At 40.1% G+C, this 21,174-nt stretch overlaps 1 protein-coding gene and 1 long non-coding RNA gene across 2 annotated transcripts; one reads left to right on the top strand and one right to left on the bottom strand.

The window, feature by feature from the left end:
* Positions 1-653: 653 nt before the first annotated feature.
* Positions 654-20,851, bottom strand: LOC116676288 (multidrug resistance-associated protein 4-like). Its single transcript, XM_032507506.1, is given in 21 exon segments — positions 654-735; positions 2,000-2,144; positions 2,239-2,339; positions 2,451-2,488; positions 3,870-4,007; positions 5,355-5,546; positions 6,117-6,213; positions 6,983-7,069; positions 8,172-8,266; positions 9,432-9,562; positions 9,565-9,622; positions 9,790-9,879; positions 10,266-10,373; positions 12,824-13,073; positions 14,097-14,222; positions 15,228-15,391; positions 16,176-16,265; positions 16,666-16,890; positions 17,254-17,374; positions 19,766-19,876; positions 20,582-20,851. Coding segments are annotated over 20 exon segments (2,358 nt in total). The 5' UTR covers positions 20,653-20,851; the 3' UTR covers positions 654-735; positions 2,000-2,079.
* LOC116676289 (uncharacterized) lies at positions 11,474-12,351 on the top strand. Its single transcript, XR_004328631.1, has 3 exons — positions 11,474-11,484; positions 12,191-12,193; positions 12,282-12,351. It is a non-coding gene; the product is annotated as an uncharacterized LOC116676289 (long non-coding RNA).
* Positions 20,852-21,174: the final 323 nt, after the last annotated feature.

The following is a 21,174-nucleotide window of genomic DNA, read 5'->3' as shown; positions in this document are numbered from 1 at the left end:
TTTGGCCTGGAGTATTGCTGCGCGCAGCCTTTTTGAGAACCGCTCATCTCATCAAACTTCCCCCTGCGTTTCCTTGGGTCCTGAGCATACACCTGCCATGACAGTTGCTTCACGTACCCAAGTCGTGGGTGCTCACAGCAACAAAAGGCAGTCGGACTGATCAGACAGCAGGTGGTGCTAATCTGTATTGTCGCCCAAAAAATTAAAACAAAAAATGAAAAAAACGCATCACGTGGGTCTGGCTTCTCTATACGACCATTACGGCGTCCATAAATACGAGCTTGTATTTTACAAAAATAGTTTACTGAATTGTGTTTCTGAAACATTTGAAGCAGAAATAAACCACATAGTTGCAGAATCTTTATTTCCGATCGACAAAGGTCAGTTTAAAAGATTGTCAGATTTTGAGAGGCGTTCGTCACGCTTGTCCCACTAGTCATTTTCAAGTTAGCACTCCACCAATCAGAATGCCATTGAGTCTGACTGCCCACCCCGATTCAACGTGTCAAATCGGCCAACAGAAGGCCGACTGACACACCGAACAGACTCAAGTCACCGACCTCGCCAGACTGACTGCCGATTATGGGGTTGGTGTGTCAGCGCCTTTAGCATACAGGTTCTCATGAGCTGTCATTACTGTGAGATCTCTCCTTACCTGAATGAAGTCAGCAAAAGTCCACGGCAACATAGAATCCAGCTGGCCAATATCCTTTGAAAACCTGTTCAAGACTCTTCCTGAGGTGAGACAGGAGAGAGTTTTCCAGTTTATATTCTTGAAGGAATCATTTGCAGTTTAGTGTAGGTTTAGGTGCCATCACAGCTTTTTAGTAATGAGATTTCCCCTCACACAATTGGTACTGCTCCATACGTCTTTGAGGAAGCTGTCAAGTGGAAAGCTACAGTTACTGAGTATAATTCCCCTCTGACATTGTATGATCTAAAAGACTGAAACGTATCATCTGGGTTCCCATGTTTTGACGATAGAGTAACTAGGGGGCAAAGGTTACATGACGCCACTGACGGGCGACCAACCAAACGGCCATGTCATTGAAATATATATATTGATTTATCTGCATTTAAACATTGTTGGAAACATTTAGGATAGCCTGGTACACAACTGAAAACACATAGGTGTCATAAGTTACGAACCCATGCTAAAGTTGACTAAAAAAAAAAAAAATCTTGTTTTGAAAATTATCATAATGACTTAATTTAAAAAAAAAAAAAAAAAAATGAAAAATCCACCTTTAAGGACACAATTTCTTTGTGAATAAATAATGTATCATAAATAAATGTTCTTCCTTAAAATACAGGGGGCATAAGAACACCCCCCCGTTAAATTCCCATAGAGGCAGGCTAAAGATTGACCATACCTAGAGATTGGCGTGGTTTATTTTTAGCTATAGATGGTTTGATTTGCATTGAGAGATGATTTTATGGAAAGTATCCCGTGCCAATCTCTAGGTATGGTGAGGGTATGTGACGATGATGATGATGGGGGGGGGGGGGGGGCTATTGCAATTCCAAAAGGCCAAAGGAACTTTATCAGGATGCATAGTATCCTGGATCCATTAAACAACGGCTGTTAATAAAAATCTGCCTGGCTCTATGGGAATTTAACAGGAGTGTGTATACTTATGCTCCTGTATTTTAAGGAAGAACATTTATGTACAATACATCATTCACAAAAAAAAAGAAATTGGTGTGTTAAAGGTTAGATTTTTCCAAATTTGTTTAATTAAGGCATTAAGCTAAATTTCCAAAAGATTATTATTTTTTTTATTCCTCTTATAGTCAACTTTAGCATGGGTTGATAAACTTATGAGCACCACTGCATTTATATGCCGATTATGGGGTTAGTGGGTACATAGGTATAGTCGTTTTTAGATAGAGAAATATACATATTGTACCTTGAAGTCAATATGCAATATTCAACTAATGCCCAAAATACTATAGATATATGCTTAGTATTTGAGGTAATGTTTAATATTTTGCTTACCAATAGGGTTGACGTCAAAGAAATGCCAGGGGTTTTGAGTATGGAGTTGAACATGCGGTTGTGCAGAGACTGCGCAGACTTCACCAATACGCTGAACAGAACAATATTCCTGATGAAGCCAAAAAGATGACAGCTGCAGTCAAACCTGTAAAAACAAGCAGCAGAATGTTTTCCTTTAAACTACTGAAATACAACACATACAGTGCAGCTTTATATGACAACATGTGTTGTCAGATTACCTCCAAAAACACCCAGGTAGAAATCTGTGTTCAGCTCTGCAGTGATGTTTCGCCCGTTTTGGATGATGGTGCTGTTAGTCAGCTTATCTTGCTTGTCAGCCCTGATCAAAATGTTACAAAAATTAAGTCAAACAAAAGCATAGACCTCAGAGGAACATACCAATATCGGGGACACGTGTATTTTTGTTCTTTTCAATGATTTTCATTCTTACCAGTGAGCCAGCCACCAGTCCTGCATGATGTATGCTACCTAGACAATTAAAAGAATGGGCAATGGGTTAGTGTTTTGTCTAAATCTCAAGAGGAGATGGCTAATTCTTTATGTACATTCACTGATTTATACTATATGTGAAGAGGACACAAACTTTTTTCTTCACAATATTCACTGAGCTAACATGTGAAAAGTGAAATTTACATTTCCTCAAGGGGCTGGGAAACAGATTTGTTTCTGTGCATACCAGATACTTTTCTCCATCACAAAGCAATCACAGAGAGCAGCTCTCCCTCTTCCCTCCGTGTGTGTGTGTGTGTGGGTGTGTGTGTGTGTGTGTGTGTGTGTGTGTGTGTGTGGTGTGTGTGTGTGTGTGTGTGTGTGTGTGTGTGTGTGTGTGTGTGTGTCACTGCCGCTGTATATTGCTCCATTCACATTGCATGTGTGCTTGCCGCCAGGCTCAGTGCAAATTAGGCAAGACTTTCTACATTTACGTGACGTCTGCGTCCGGTGTTTACATCAGACGTGTAGTACAGTGACATTGTGTACACTGTAGGATACAAAGCGATTCCAGTAGCCATTTGGTGGTGAAGATGTTTCTGTCTTTGAACCACAAGAGCCTTGGTACTTGCCCTGGTTGTGAAGGTATACGGAGGAAGGCAGCAGCAAGAAGGGTTTGGGTGCACGAGACCCTCAGGTCCAGAGAGCAGTTGCAAAAATTCCAGCTGGTGAAGGAGCTCCGCTTTCACTGGGACCAGTTCCAGGGGTAATTTTGGCTCAACAGGGAGCAAAGAGTCAGGCCTACGATTTCACGGATGGGTTATGAATGGTTTTCATTTCTAAATAAAATGTTTCATTTTAACACTATGGGTCATTGCATGTTTACACACGTAAGAGGTCTGCAGTCACTGCAGTTGGGTATAATAAAGTTAAGCTATGAGCCTAAGTTCATTCATTCTCTGGAATACACTTGAACCAAGGTAAACTTTAATTGTGGCATGCGCAAGAGCGGCTAAGTGGAAAAATGCTGCTCGCACTTCTTGCTCAGGCCAGTTTTTGGACACGCAAGCGATTGACAATAACGGGTTTCGTAGTGCAGCCTCTTGCGCGTACAATGTGAATGGCCCCTGACTGTCTGTGTCTTTCTGCATGCCTGATCACCTGTCTCGCTCTAGACACAGCTGAGAGGTCAAGACGGCCAAAACCTGGGTGTTTTATTTTGAATTTTTTTTTGTAGAGTATCCAGCTGCACTGTGGCCTTCCCATCTTGGCTTTACCTGGCTTGACACATTTGCTCAAGGGAGAAATAGAGGAGGGCCGCCGAAAAGATTGTATGCTTGGCCACTCCGCTCTTGATTGCAGCTGATATCAACTAACAGATTGGAAAACCAAAATTAAAATAGCTCTGCGAGCTGCGTACCTGCGCCAGAATGCTGACCACTATGCCAACCAGCAGAACAACAATGCTGGCTCCAGCTCTCAGGTATTTGACATACAGACTCACTCCAATGGTTCCCTCAGCCCGACTCTCCTCTGGTACTGTCTGCACCTGCTCTGCCTGTGAAGGACAAACATAACCACAGTGCACAGTTTGATGGATTATAAACCACACAGAAAGTTTAAAGCAGGACCAACTGACACTATTAGGAATGACTATTAAACAATATATATAAAATTGTAACAGACATGATGCAGCTGGGTGGAGAGCAAAACATAAAATGCAAAAAAAACAACAACTGGCATGTCTAAGGAAATATTCTCATTTATCGCATGGGTGTGGCTGTAATTTTGCAAGTTATGTGTAGCATAAAATTAGGCATGTATGTTAAACATACCGGTAAAAGAGAGAAATATTAATTGAATCTTATTTTTGGTCAAGACAAATGCTGCAGTGCCCGAATTGTCTCAAGCGTTTAATGCTCACCCACCAGGCAGAACAACAATTTGTTCACAAGTACAAACTGGCGTGCCCCTGTGTAGGTTTGTTTCTAAACTGTGCCTCCTGTTTTCAGATCACTAATTAGAGCAACTCAGCACACCTGGGCCCAGTGTGCTGAGGTTTCTTTTTGGTCCAATTTGATTTACTAATCCATTGCTAAACATTTAACATGGTGTTGTCGCCCTCTATGTTTTGACCATCTGAGCCAGGTCCTGATTTAACCCAGATAAAAAACACAAAAAGCAACATTGTGGAACGTGGCAAACTCGCTCTGGCTCATTTGCATTTCTTTAAACCTAAAACAACCATCTTGGTTGGCGCTAAGAATGAAGTAAACCCGTTTCAGATTTTCAAATTTAAAAAAACTATTTAATTTGTAGCACTGAGTATTTATGCATTGACATTATGTATCTGAATTTTTTTGGCTCTGAATCTCTTCAAATTTGTAACTCAATTTTCACCTTATTTTTCCTTAAGTTCATACATTCAGAATAAATGACGTACAATCATTGTACGTTAAAAATTCCATATACAAAATTCAGATGCAAAATACAATGTTTAAAATTTCTTACTTTTCTAAAAATTACTAATCTATTTTCAACTTGCTCAAATTCAAAATGCCAAATTCAGCTGAAAAATGTTAAAATTCAGTGTTCGCATCCAAAAAGCAATCAATTCCAGAATCTAGATCGAGAGTTTGCCATTAAAGCTGCACCTTTTTACAATTTTGTCTGCTATTTTATCACTAAATTCACTTTTGGATTTTTTTGCGAGAAATCAACGGGGCAGAGTTTGAATATGGGCCGTTATAGGAAAGTTGAAAATTCTAAATATTCTAAAACAACTACAAGCCATTACAAATTGATCAGCACTCCCCTACTCTGGAAAAATTAAGGCAACAAGTTCAATCTTTTGACACTTGCCGTTTTCGTGTTAAACAAACCTAAAGGGAAATTGTATACAAACCGGTAGCTGGTCTCCATCTTTGATCGAGGGCACAGATGAGGTCTGTGAGATCATAGAGTTCTGGGACAGAGTTCTGCTCCTGGCGACAATGCCTGGAGGGGGCTGTTTCTCTTCCTCCTCCTTCAACAGAGACGTGAAGTCCACTCCAGACCGCTGCAGCTCTGTATACGTCCCCTTTGTCACCATGTGACCCTGACATGTGCAGACACAAGTTAGGCTACGCTGCGACGGTGTTTACCATACCGCTGCCAACGCATAAACACTATCTCACCATGTATAAACACACTTTAACAAGGTTATGGTTAATACATTCTATTACACAAAGATGCTGGTGCTGAGCTCTAAATACACTAACAGTCTCAAAGCTGCTAGTGACCTCAGCAGGCTGTAATGTTAATGATGTTGCATCATTTTGTCTGATTTTGCTCTTTTACAAACATACCAAGTAGGGTGACTGTAATTCTTAATTAAATTAATTTGTATAAACTGTCAATACAGTAAAATGGCAGCCATGATGCACATCACACTCATACACCAAAGAGAATCTTAAATCACCATATTCTTTCACATTAGCATTTTATGATCTTTTAGATAAAGCCAAACTGTTTGACTCATACGATGGCTCAATGACTTGATTTGTAGCGTAGACATAATTAACAATGGAGGAATGCCATAATTTCGCTTAAACACATACTGTAAGTCCACAAGAGTTTTTTACATGAGGCCCAGTGTTGGAGTGTTTCATTCTGTACAGGCACCAACCTCCTTGAGGACAACAATCTGGTCGGCTACTTGCAGGTACTGCAGCTGGTGAGTGACCAGGATACGAGGCTTGTTCTTCAGCAGGCCACAGATACACCTAATACATGGACATACAGTAAATATTGTGTCAGGTTTTACTATGAACGCAGCAGTCTGTTAGGATTAAACTACATTTACTGAGTGTTCCTAATTTTGTTTTGTTACTATAAGCGGAATTGTATTATCCAAGCGGAAAATTCAAACAGGAAGAGTGGGGCCAACTTCAATTGTCTGCCTGACACTAGCAGCACCGCACCTCTTCCTGCCTCAGCCTTAGTTCTGGCCTTTCAAAACACTGAAACACCTTTAAGATGCACTTTGCAGCAAAGCAACATGGTCCAAATAACGACATAAATCAACTCATGGAGGAGATATTTATCACTCAGTATAAACTATATAGGGGAGAAAACTTAGGGGAAAAAGCTACATTATATAACAATGCAGATACCTTCCCAGCCCTCTATTTACAGGAACTTTCCGCTGCTAAGATTTAACGCTGAAGGCTTTCCGCTTCAGCTTTGAAGCTCTCCAGGAACACGCCAGTACCTTCCTGTTTGGTAGATCAAATAAATCTCCCATGCTGTTGTGTAACAGCATATGAGACCTTAACAGACCTGTCTAGCGTTCAACCACTGAGCAGAAGAACAGTTTGTCTTCGATTACAAACCCACCCTGAGCTGTGAGACCTTAACATGCTGTTCTAATATGTGCATATGAGAGCATGTGGATGTATGACGGGGATACAATCACACAGATTTGAGAAACTGGATGGGTCATGAGGGAGAATTTGTACCTGAAACACTCCATGCAACTTTAAGATCACTCACTGTTCAAACAGGTGTCTTCCAACCTCAGCATCCACAGCACTCAAAGGGTCATCCAGCAGGTAGATGTCTGCATCCTGATACACAGCCCTGAGAACACAGCATTTTGTTAGCACCTACCGTCAGACAGCATGTAGCTTCTACGCCATGTGGAAAGTTTTAGTTGCTGGTTTTCATGCTCGTTGCCTTCAAAGACAAGGTCAAATTTTCTAGTCCCTTGGATTGCAACATGTCAGTTGTCATTCAGTGTCATTCATTTTGGCTATTCTTCAACCCATTCAAATGGTAGTTGACCATTTATTCCTTTGGAGGCAATTTCAAGGCATTTGAAATCTTTTGGCTGAGCAGTCTATAATTTTTTGCACTTGTTTATGTTTTCCCCTCTCAAATCAACTTCTTAATTAAAGTCCACTGTTTGTCAGGGCAATGTCTTGAACTCCCCATTTTGCTGGGTATTTCAGTGTGAAATGCACTATAACCACCATGCACAATGTTTGCTTCCTTCCTTCCTAATTGACACCTGTTTCTTCAGACTCAATCAGCTCACTAATTGAACACAACACTGCTATCATTTTAAACATGCCCCTTTTAATAACAGATTCAATTACACAGAATAAGCAGCATGCTGGGTCTGTTTTTCTATGGCTCTTACTAGTAAATTATTTGTCATGTAAAAATACCACTTCTACCCACAAAAATGACTTATGAGGTTAGTGATGTATGACTGCTGTTATTTTGAACACAACTGTGTATATGCTTATTTTCAATTAAAAATGATTTTGGTCACTTTAAAAAAAAAAAAAGAGTTCTCAATAGGCAGCCTGACAGACAGGAGGCTGTGGGAAATTAAAGTGATTTTGAGCCACCCGAACCAGGATGGAGGTCCTCTAACCCACCAGCTCTCTCCACCCACTTTTAGCCAGCAAATGCAAAGCTTCTCTTTTCACTACCTGAGTGACAACAATACCCCATTTGATGTTAAATAAAAGTGCTTGTGCTTTACCTAAACTTTTGATCACAACTTGGTTTACAGTGTGTCTCACATTCTTTAGTAATATATTCTTAAATTAAATGTGTTTACTGTATCAAGTCTTCTTTAATAACATGCTTTTCTAGGAGTGACAATTTGTCTAATCATATACAGTAAAAGCCATCTGGTTTCTTTGTTATAATAATTTGGATGTCCTTTGACCTGGCAAGGTTGACACGAGCTTTCTGTCCCCCGCTGAGTGTGGCTCCTCTGTCCCCGATTATTGTCAGGTCTCCATCTGGGAGCAGCTCTATGTCCTGCACAAACATAACAGTGTAGAGTAAACAACGTGGAAATCACAAACACCCAACCACAGAAGTGACCACACTGATTTTTGATTACATATATTCACAAAGGTGTGTAAAATGTGATGTGTTCACTTCCCACTGGGACACGATCAAAGGAGAGGTGACAGAAAATGAGGGGAGTCAGAAAGAGAGCATTAATCAAAGATGCATAAACCACATGGTCAGTACTCTAAAGCTGTAGGCCAGCAGGGCGCCCCTATACAGTGATCTCTGAGGTAGCATGGACAACAAGACTCTTTTTGCCCTCTAGCCTGCCTACTGTACTCACTGCACACAATATTCAATTCAGAAATGAAACAAAAGTTAAAATACTATGAGAAACAAGACATTAACAATGCTTTACTTGATCTTTACATGGATACCAGAGAAAATATCACTTGACTCAGGAACAGACACAGCTGTGTTGTCCAACCTTGCATCAACCTATACAACCTGCCTTACACAGTTACAAGGTAGAAAGTCAGGAACTATCAGGGCTGCGCCTTGGTGATGTCATTCTTACATGTCTGAACATGTAGAGAAATTGCATGTTTCACTTTCCCAATAATGCTTTCTTTTATAAAATATAAGAGGGAACTGAGAATAATTCTACCACTGTAGATCTTTAAGCCACTCCCAAACCATTTGATCCAAACAACTAACACAGTAACTCATTTAGTGGACACAGCTAACCTCCTATTGGCAGGTCAAAGAGTGGTTTGTTTGGCAAAACGTACACTATGCAGTGCCCTTCTCTTCTCTTTCAGATAATTAATATTTCAAACCACCCGGGTAACAGGCTTTTCTTCCTGTTGAGGTTGGGCAGAAGCACCAAAAGGCTCAGGAGGAGCTTCTACGCTCAGGCCACTAGGATCCTAAATGAGGATATTGTCAAAGACTTCGGTTGGGTTCAAACTCATGTGCACAGCTTAAAAAATGTATGTTATTTATTAAAAGGTTGACTTGAAAAAAATGTGAACCAAGTCTTAAACCCTTATGGACACTTTAACAGATTTTACTTGCCGTAATCCTTCCTCGTGTCCAATTTGTTGTGATTAAAAAATAGATTATTTGTGTTAGCCTCTTGTCTTGACTTTTCCATGTAATCTTAAGTAATAACTGAAATCCCTCTCACCCTCTTTAGAGCACAGGCTCGAATGACTCTCTCATACTTCTGGGTGTCGAGCTCTCTCCCAAACAAGATGTTACTGCGAATGGTTCCGGGGAACACACAGGGCTGCTGGGCAGCATAGGTCAGCTGACCTTGACTTTTAGCACCCCCTTTTCATGGGGAAGCTCTCGCAGGATGGTACTCAACAGGGATGACTGAATGGACATACAGACACAAAGAAAGGTAAGACATAAGCTACCGATCAGTTGAGAAAAGATTTACACAAACTACCTGAACTATTCCAGCTAAGCAGTGACTGGCTGCTACAAGTCACAATTCTAGCTGCCTCCTGGCGTCAAAATGATGACATGAGATATCTGACCTTTCCAGCTCCCACTGGTCCAATTACAGCCAACAGCTGACTGCAGTTCAGAGTGAAGGAGACGTTCTGCAGAGATGGAGCATCCAGACTCTGCAGGGGTAAAAAATATATTTACACATTACAACATGAATCAGTTTTTCTTTTTCCTCCCTGAGGCTATTTTGCAGAGGCACCGTTGCTCCATCCGGCGCATAGTGCTGCTCAAGACAATTTTGATTGATCGTGTGGACTAGCCAGACCCTTCACAGCAGCAGCAGCAGCAGCAGCAGTGTGGAGGTAACGTTAGGTCTGGCAATGCAAGACTAATATGTATGTCATTTTGTCATATTAGCAGTCTGTGGAGGTTCTACAGAGTGCTAATGTTGTAGGAGCAAGTGGGTGATAAAATGTTATAGAAAATTCTTGGATTTGCTCAATCTAGTGTACTGGCTCAGGGCATTCCTGGTGTTTATACCAGTGAGCACAAGATATCTGACCTTGTCCCAGTAGCAGACTAGGTCCTTGATCTCCAAGAAAGCGTCTTTCTTCTCATCCTGTGGCAGTGCAGCCGGGCCTTTTGTGATCTCATCCAGCATTAAGAACTCCTACAACATAAAAAAAAAAAAAAAAAACAAAAAAAAAACATTGTCAAAATGTATATCAGTAAAATCCCTTCCACTATTGCTTTAGTGGAGCCAATTGGCATTTGCTTAGTATGGGCAGTAGTACAGTGTTTGTCACTAGGTTCACCCGTGTGTTAGCCTGAGCGCCACCTAAGGCCAAATCTTACAAAAAAATTGAATAAATTGAAATGGTTTATATGCGGTTTAATTCTTCCACTTTCAAAAACAAGTATACAAATGTTCCAGTCTGTTTATGTGTGGTTTCTATTATGGAAGCACCGATGAGTTTTCAGACCACGTACAAGTAATTACATTTGAGTACTCGTCAACCAAGTACCGACATGACTACATAATATAATTGGAAAGACAAGGCAGCTTTATTTGTAGAGCACATTTCAGCTGCTTCAAGGCAATTCAAATCGCTTTCCATAACACATTTAAGAGCAGTTAAAACGATTACAAAAACAGCTAAAATAGAATAAATCATATGAAATGCAAGTATAACACTACAGTTCAGTGTAAAACTGAACAATTACTTAAAAGAAGGCAACATAAAAAAGAAAAGTCTTCAGTCTTGATTTAAAAGAACAGAGTTGCAGCAGACCTGGAGTTTTCTAGGAGTTTGTTCCAGATATGTGGTGCATAAAAACTAACGCTGCTTCTCCATGTATGGAACTGACTCTCTGGGGACACAAGGATACAGATAGGGGCATCAAAGCTCAGCAAACACCTGCTCTCGGCCTAGGTGGAAGAAGTGGCAGTCAAGTCTTGGATCAGAAGCGGAGTTACTCCATGAACTGGATCTAGGATGACTGGATGAAGAGCTGTCCATTCTAGGTCTTTGCCTCGACGGAATTGTCCTCCAACACTGATGAGCTCTCCATTGTCATCCAGCTCTGGAGACAGCATATTAAGTCAACTGTTCCTTATTGACTTGCTTAGCAGCTTTTAGTAGGATGTACTCCTGCTGGAAACCATTCCTATGAGCCCTCTTATGTATCAACCGCTCAGCCTGTCTGTAGTCTTCAGCTGTAGGTTGATCATTTGAGTTGGCCGCCCCATGGAGTTCCTTCCAAGAGTTGGACTGGCTCAGGTCTGAAGTAGGTTGACTTGATGCAACTGCAGTGACCCCATAGAAGGTAGACTTGTGGGGTATGTTGGTAAGCTCCCTCTCTTTTACCTCTGAGAGCTTTCCATTAGTAAGGGCGGCACAGAGTTCTTATCAGGGTTAAGAGGGAAATCACTTTGGAGCGACTCTGTAACGAGCAAACAGGAATAACAGATGAACTCCACCATGTCTATCAGTGGGCCGGAGAAACGCCATTGAGCCATAAGCCAGAACACCACTTGAGTCTTCCGACACTAACTTGTACCTTTGGAGCCTTTTCTACAATAGTCCTCACTAGTATTAAATGCCATGTAAGCGATCAAGGTATGTTTTAAGTGGAGTCTTTTGCCACAGTGGTCGGGTAAATCATTGTGTAGTGTTTCATAACTGCCGGTTTAGCAGGTTAAAAATTAAATTTCAAGCTAACCATATCTTTATGAGAAAAATAAAAAGGAGAGAGATAGTGGCTTTACAGAGCTGGACCTTCAAAACAATGCATGTGAGAGTTACAACGATAAGAGATAAGCAGCCTGAACTGTGATATCAGCAAAAGAACCAGATGCAGCCAGAACAGCGTAGTAGTTTATCTCCGAATATCTGACTGCTTTCCTGAAAGTAAGACCAGACAAGACCTTAAAGACTATGCTAACTCACACAAGTTTATCAAATTAAAGTTGTCTATGACAAATAGTAAGTGTTTAATTTAAAATAGAAGTCGATGACCTGTATCAATCTTTTACTGTCATCGCAATATCAACTATACACATTGTGGAAAGGCTGAGACATATCGCGAAAGACACTCAGACTTTTTGTGTTAGATGAAACAAAATATCAGTAGAAAACTGCACTTTATAATGTAAATGCCATTCTTTTTTAGTGGTGCCTTTTATATTAAATTCATTTTTTAATTTGTTCAGTATTTACTTTCATTTGTTATAAATTTAACAAGCAATTTGTTGTATTTTAGCACAATACTGAAAGCAGCAAAAAAGTCAGAACAGAGTACACTTTAATATAGGTTTGTTCGTTATAGGTTCGTCACGTAATGAGATATTCAACAACATTATTGCCTATCACATATTCTTCTTGTATCGTGCTGCCCTAACCTTAAACAACAACTGACGCTGTGCGAGGCCAATCTGAAGTCCAAGAGCCATGTCTGTTGACTTGTATTTTTCACCCTCCAGTAAAAAATGCATCACATTTTTAACATAATATGCATTATGGGTGGTGGGCTATTGCATCCATCTTAAAAGGGTAAATTTCAATACTAAACCACACGTTTAATTTTAGGAACTAAAATCAGAATATTAAAGCAGCGTACCTGAATCCTGCGGACGCTAACGCGGCTCTCAAACAGCTTCTCGATGGCACTTGGGAAGAAGAGCGTGACGGTGAGTCGCACAGAAGTGTACAGCGAGACTGTAACAAATACACGGCTGGCCGTGATGGTATTTCCCAGGAGGACATAGAGGGTGAAAGTGACGAAGAGGATGATCTTGCTGGCACAGTAGAAGGAGGCCATGTTAAGGCCTCGTAGGTAGGAGCTGTTCATGATCTTGGAGATCTCCTTCCTAAGAGGACACAGAGAGTTCTAACTATCACATGTACTGGCATAAAGCATCACTTTTACCAAGCATTATGAATGGATGGTAGAGGCGAATGGTAGAATCTATCAGAAGCACATGACTCTACTCAGAATTCACATTAATCTTTGAATGAAACTTTTGATCCAGATTACATCAATTAGGGATGATACTGACTTACTATACAGCATTATTTAGGCGTGTAGTTGTTTTTGTTACATTGTAAATAAAAGAATGTTAAGTTTGCTGCAGCCACGTTTTTTGGCCATGGTTTTGAGCCGACATGCAATGGACTGGAGTGTATGATACAAAAACTTCCTTTAATCATGAAGCCAATTATTACTGTCCACTTAACACCAATGTGCTACGTAAGCCTTGTGTATTAAAACTGTGTTGTGAGTGTGCGGCATTTCTATAAAATAAAAATAGGTCATGGTTCACATTTCTCTTCTATGTCCACACTTGGAACAATTACAGGTTTTCCTCTCCTCCTTAACAAAATATACAGTGCTGTACATGTAAGCAAATGTCAGCAGTGTGGACCGGTGTCTGTCTCTCCCTCTATGATGCATGAGAATGGCGGGGCTGGGCGTACAGTGTAAGAGGAAAGAGCACAAACATAATTATTACCTATAGTAGTATTTAGCAACACGTTTTTTTTTTTATTTGATTTTGAATTTCCCGTACCTTTGATTTAGGAATCAGAAGTAAAACTGTGCTTTACTTTATTTTCTACTTAATTATTATTATTATATAGTTTATGCAGTTGATGTTGTTCTATCACTGGTCGTTTTCCACTATAACATAATATAAACAATAAATGTGAAATTTTAATGTAAATATTCAGTGAGTTATGAAAGTAACATTGGAGTATGACATATTCTCTGAACACTAAACTAACAGAAGACTACTTTATAAATTAGACAGGTTTCATTTGTGAGGCAGTGCCTCCCTAAAGGTTGATCTAAAAATAACCTTAACTTGAAGAAAGATTCCATTTATGTTTTTTACCTTCTGACCTCAGTGACCAGAGCAGCGAAGGGTTTCTCCCAGGCGTACATCTTAATGATCCTCATTCCAGACACCACTTCGTTCATTGTGCGGATTCTTTCGTCAGTGAGAATAGCTGTCTTACTCCTGTGCAGAAAAGTAAAAAATGTAAGATTAAATACTGCAAAAATATATTGTTTAACACAAAGAAACAATGTTGACGACTTTCAAAATGAGTTTGTATGCTACTGCAGGACACACTAATTCCTATAATTTGGAACATATTTTTCTACGTTACAATTACAGCAAAACGCTACTTCTACTTAGAGCTATTTTAAGTCAGTTGAAATCTGATTTGAAAATTGTGATAAAATACCTATAAACACCATATTACTTGACAACCTGTCCATTCTTCTCTTTATGACTTTTGAATTGAAGTTTGACTTTCATGTTGCGTGGAAACACAAGCAGTTCCACGAAAGGTGGCTGCTTGTGTCTACGACAATGCACGCAACATCGTGGCTGTAGCTGTCCGTGGCTGGGGAACGGCTGTACGAGCCTCCCGGACGGGTCAACTAGGACTCATTGCCTACTGGTCATAACTGTTAATAAGGGTCAGCTATCAGCCAGAAAGACAATCTAAATTAGCATCTCTTAACTTTCACACAATACACAAATGTGTTTGATGGTTTGTTTTAGTCGGTTGAGTCGCTTATCATCCTGTCATCTCTCTGCCAAAGGCCGCGCATCTCAGCCTCAGTCTTGATATTATGCATGTAGCCATCATATTTAAAAAATGCAAACATTAAAAGGTCTGAGATTATACGCTAAGCTCATTTGTTTTTTTAAGGTATCTGATTAAGATAATATTTTTTGTGGCTTTTATTGTTTGATAAAGCAGCTGGAGAAAGACAGGAAATTAGGGAAGGGAGAGAGGACATGCAGCCGTTTCCTGGGAGTTTTCAGCTCGTTTTGGTAGAGACCTCTGTTCACAGTGAAACCTGACAAATCTCTTCTTAGTTATCTTTAATTGCACAAGACTGCACAACAGAGCCAAATAATCAAATGATTATCATCATCAATCATGGTTGCAACGTTTGATTGAAAATTTGCAAAGGGTTCCGCATAATGTTGAGAGTGCGTGTGTTTTACCTGAACTTAGAAAAGAGCCTTCCAAACATGGTTTGCGTGGGCATCAGGAACATGAGAATCACCATCCCCGCTAAGCATGATGGGCCGATCTCCGCCCACAACAGTCCTACCACCGCCGCAGCCTGGAGGGGCCCGACCCACAGAAAGTGCAGGAAGATAGTCACCTGTGCAAGGGAACTTACTATAAATGAGCTGTAACACCATCAAAAACTAATTCTAAAACGCACAGTGATCAAGACGCATGTGTACTCCAAACATTCAGTACTGGGCAGTTTGAACAGGTGGGGTACAGTCATTCAACTGTTACTTTTAAAATACTTCAATTCAAACCAGCGTGAGAGCATGACATGGTGTAATTAGGAGCCCAATGCTATGAAACAAAATGCCCCCAAGGAACCGTTCACAGCAGGCTCTGACCGACTGATTAAAACGAAACTGGACACACTAATGAGACAAAGTGGGTTTGGTGCCAAAAGCCTCAGAGCATAATCAAGACCGAGTCTCATGCTAGGAGAGATTTGTGTTTCTCTGGGTGAATACATTCGAGGCAGTGCTGTCGTGAGACACTGTAACCACACACATGAAATATGTTAAACCCATTAAACCAAATTACCCTGCAGCTATGATCATGCCAGAACTCAAATGCTACAAGTGGTTACTTGCAAAATTGGGTCAAACATGCATTCCTCACCAGACTACAATCTGTTTTTGATCCAGTTTTTTGTCTATGAAGAATCTACATCATCCAGGTGGTAGGATATCTAAAATGATTTGGTCATGGGCCACAGAGAAAGTGAAGGACGCGGCAGCAGGTGGAGGTGAAGATACAGCTCATGTCTCACTAGAATGCTGAGGTAAATGCAGCCAAACACTCACTATAAGTGTATTATCCAAAAAAAAGTGTTGGATTCTACTTTTTCCTCTCCAAAAACCTTAAATTTCACGTACATCATCAAACTTGTTGACATCATTGGATAGGAGGTTGACAATCTGCCCTGTGGTGGTTTTTCCCATGGCTGAACTGCTGAGACGCAGAGCCTAGGAAAAGACAGTGAAGGAACATCAATCGCAAACAATTACATTTCAAATATTACAAACACTGTCCATTCCATCTGTGCTAAATGCTACACAGATCTGCAAATGATCACATTTAATTTTTCTCAATGACCACATTAAGTAACTCAGGTAGTCTTGTACATTATGTGGATAAGGGGCAGAGGTATAAAATGTTTTTTAGGGGCTTTTTCTGGTAGGCCAGGCTGGTAGAGCTTGCGTCCCACGTTCAGAGGCTCAGTCGTTGCTGCAGCGGCCATGGATTCAATTCTGATTTGTGGTCATTCCCCCTCTCTCTCCCCTTTCATGTCTACGCTATCCTCTCAAATAAAAGGCCTAAAATGACGACAAAAAATCTTGTCTTGCAAGTTGTCCTCCTACTAACCTTTTTGTAGATCATGTGACACATGGCCACTCTGATCTTCATGCCCGTTCTCTGGACGTGGAAGAAGTAGAGGTGATGGGTCAAGGCCAGGCTGAGGGTGCACATAGACAAGCCAGCTGCATAGCCCAGAGTGTCGTACAGAGCTGTCATGTTATCTGGGTCATAATTCTCAAAGTACTGAATCATCTTCCCCAAGATGACCGGCTGGACCACTTTAATGACCTCCTGATATGCAGGGAAGGAGAGGAAGAAGGGTGAGCACCCTGACAGACTGATTTACAAGGGTCTGAAATTAACAATTAAACCACAGCATGTTCTGATCAAAATCTGTTGAGCGGCACTTTCCGAGAATAGATCTCCAATTTTTAATCAACACTTTTTTATATTTGTTACATTTGTAGCTGACACACCAATATAATTAATGCTGAGCATAGGAACATGTAGTTTTATATATTGTCTTTTTTTTTAAAGCCTGTAAAAGTTAATTTAAATTGCTTTCAGAAAACTAAGTTTCTTATCTAAAACCACTTGAGAGCCAAAGATTAAACACACCCTTCTCACCTAATTCCCAAAGCCTAAAACACTTACTTCAATGAGGGTAAAGAGTCCCAGCACTCCATATGGTTTCCAGTAGCATTTAATGATGCCTTTGGCAAGGCTAGGTGTCCGCAGCTCCTTCGTAGCCGTATGAATCTGATGATCCCAGCATCTGCCATATGAAGATGCTATGTTATTTGATGTTTTTTTCATTGTGTAATAAGAAGACAAGCCTTGCATCAAGATGAGTCAGGACTCGTATGGGAGGCCGAAATCATTTATGCATAATCAAAAAGACCCAAAGTTGCAGGGACTTTTTACTTCTTGGGATGACTTATCTGCATTTTCACTACAACTAAAGACCTGTGAAGATAAGGCAAATTAGTCCATGGATGTAAGAATAAGCAATATGACAGGAGAAGGGCTGCTAGTCGCAGTGGTGAAGTACAACAATAAAAATAAAAAGGATAACTGTCTTGTAAAACTGTGGGAGATGGGATAACTACTACAGTTATTTTGCAAATTTATTTTAAAATGCTTAAAAAACAGGAGGAGATCAACAGTTGTGTGGCGACATTTTGCCACTGGATTCAAATTGCTCACAGGATAATTTTTGTTTCAGTATTTGTCTCAAACATAGCTTAACCATGTCATGTGATATGCTACTTTATAAACTTAGGAACAAAATGACTGGGACCAGTACAGAAAATTGCAGGTGAACATTTAGTATCAGGGGATTCACATTCTAGACACTACCACTGTATCTCTATACCTGTTAACATTTAGCCAAAATTAAGCACACTGACCATCCACAGTCCAGCCACAAACAGTTTTAACCCAGTCTAGTACCCCTACAGCAGGAATGTGTCCGGCAGCGCCCTGATATATCATGGCTGTTTAAACATTGTTTCTTTTGCATCCAAGCACATTCAATCTTACAAAACGAATTTGCGATTACTTTATAACGCAAGTCACAAGGAGGAGAATCATGAGGATAGGTACAGTGCAGACATAACTTACTTAGTACAGGCAATAAAGTAATAAAACTTTATTCTAAAATGTGTTGCTTGTAAAAAAACAACAACCAAGTGTTCGTTACAGTTTTCTTGCTAGAAAACAGAACATGAAACAACCAAGTAAACAAAAGCCGTGTGTAAAATTTAAAAAACTGGGTCCGGTGTGGTCCACATTTCTAGACTAAATAAAAAAATAATAAAGAGAGACCAAAAAGCCTACTTTTCCCTATATTTGGAGGACCCAACCAGTGCGTCTTTGGCAGCCTTGGAGTTTACTTTGGATAATGTCTGGAAGAGGAGCAGAAAGTGTCTGGTGTGGAAGTTTGTGTTTGTTACTGTAAGCAGCCTGCACATTAGAATAGCAAAGATTAATCCGTAAACTATTAACTTTTGATATGTTTTTAAAAGTCAAAATTCTCTTGATTCCACATTCTTAACTGTGAATATATTCTAGTTTCTTCACTCCTCTGTGACAGTAAACTGAATATCTTTTAGCTATAGAAAAACAAGACATTTGAGAATCATATATCCAAACAAACCAGGTATGTTCCCTGTAGAGGTTGGGTGGAACGTACCCGCCAGCACTGAGAGGCTCAGGAGGATCTAAGAATAACAGTGAGATAACTGATGTCTTCACATATATAATATCAAATTTATTTGAGGTGATCCATTGCTTTATAAATGTGTTGGTCAATTTGGTTTTAAGAAATAAAGTGGCTCTTCTGCCAACAACAGCAAGGATGTGCTCTGAATTGAAAGGAGCTCATCATTTAGGGATTTGTGGTGAAGGCGCACCTCATACTATCGACAGCTATTCAAGATATCCACTAAGAATAATACATCATTTGTTTCCTGATACATACAACATGACAGTCTGTTTAATTTTAGAGCACTGCTCTCCTCTAACATTGGCTTTAATATCTACAGCAACAGCTTGTTTTGTCAGAATGATAATTCAAGATTTTTATAAATACATGCTTGTGTGTCCAAAGGATCTGTTGGGTCAAAACCCCTTTCAATTATAAGCACATCTCTCCCCTGGGATTAAACGTCTTTTGACCTGTTGTTGACTCAACTAAACTACCACAAGTAGTTCTCAGAGTCCTACTGAGCACAAGCATTTTATTGTACTTATGACAAGACATGTAAACACATGACAAGACATGTAAACACATGACAAGACATGTAAACACATGACAAGACATGTGAACATGACCTTGAGTTATCTCTAAGTTAAAGTTGATTCATCATAGCTGCAATTTGAGATCTAAAACACTGATTTAGAGATGTTATGTCTCAATGAATTAAGCTTTCTTTCAACTGTGAGCATTTAAAACTAAAGTGGCAGTACCTTAAATCTAAGATATCTGGTTCCAGACTTTTGAAATTGTTGATACCATGAATTCGGGCAACTAAATTGCAATTGTAAAATGTAATTTTGTTTTGTTAGATATCTATGATGTGACTCTTGCAATTCAATTGTAAACACCACTTAGATTGTGTATTGTGGTAGTTATTCACATGCTGAAAGATCTGGCACTATATACCTCTGCAGATCTTGTCCCAGTTTCTCCGACCTGTCCTCTGTGAGCACCTCGTACATGTCATCTTCCTCCAGTTTGCGTTTGCGTCCAGTGCGAAACAAAGGGTTGAGCCACCTGACACAGAAATGAACAGAGGAGTCAGGAGTGAGGAGAATATGGAGTTTGACATAGATGAGCACAGCGTGTCATTCAGGATTTTATTCAGATGATCCACTCTACATGGTAGTGTTAGAGCATAAATAGCCATAACATGCACTTGTCAGATGTATTCATGTGAGCAAATGGAGTGACTTTAAGCGTGGTGAACCGATATTCTATAATATGATGTGGAGGTAAAAAATATAACGGTTAAACGGCTTTAATCAGAGGTCCATGATGCCAAAAGCAAGCGCTGCTGTCGGTGTATTTGATAGACAGTTGGAAGTGACACATGAGCAACTTTCCCGTTGGACTTAAGTAACGTTGAGAAGCGCAGATGATTAACAGGAAACCATCATTACATAAACATGCAAGGAATTACATCATGATGTGTTTCAGACCAACTTTCAAATTTTTAAGTGACACAAGAAACAACTTTCTTTCCACTAAACGTCAAAACGTGGAACACTCAGTCCCATTTTATTTTAACGAGCAAGAGTAACACTTCTGGTTTCGGTTGGCTTTCAGTTAAAAGTTACCTAACGTTAGTTATACGTTTATGAGAAGAAACGTGTTGCATATGAATCTTGTCGCGCGGGGAAACATTTTTAAAAAGCCCCGCTAAGGGCAACGCTAACTAACAGCGGTTACCATTCGTGGCGTTTGGTCTAGTCGACTTACCAGAAAAATATTTTGGACAAAATGCTCGCCGTCGCTGCCGGGTTAGTCTTGTTTTTGCTCACTTTTTCCATGATAACCCACAGTCACGCCGTAGTTTCCTTTCAACTTGTCCACTTCTATAACGCTGCTTCAGGCTATGTGGCGTAACTTTGCCTTACACTACTACACACAAATCACATTCTGTAGCCGTCGGGGGCCGCAAGGTGCCTTAGGTGCTATGGTTAGGTGCTAGCATAGCAGCGATAAAAGAAAGACATTGAATAAGGCACTGTGAATGGTTCCGCCCCGGGGACTTTTGATTGGCTGAAAAACAATTACCGTCCCACGCAATTGGTTTTGTTTTTTTTGCTCTGCTTTCACACGATTGGCTTAAAATATTGACCGCGCATATGGTTGACTGTATTATTCAACTTAACCTACCGGTCATTTTATTTTTTGGGGAAAAATTAAGACAACTGGATTTGTTGTCGAAATTGGGTTAAATCATGGATGTATGGGTTACATTAACAGTCACAATTTATGCAATCATGTGGAAGCCTTGTGAAGATATAAAAGTAAACTGTGATATGGACATATCTCTATTACAGAGGCAG

This window comes from Etheostoma spectabile, unplaced genomic scaffold (genome assembly GCF_008692095.1).
Source record: "Etheostoma spectabile isolate EspeVRDwgs_2016 unplaced genomic scaffold, UIUC_Espe_1.0 scaffold00002964, whole genome shotgun sequence".
NCBI lineage: Eukaryota > Metazoa > Chordata > Actinopteri > Perciformes > Percidae > Etheostoma > Etheostoma spectabile.
Note: the sequence above shows the minus strand (reverse complement) of the source record. Positions and strands in the feature narration are given on the sequence as shown.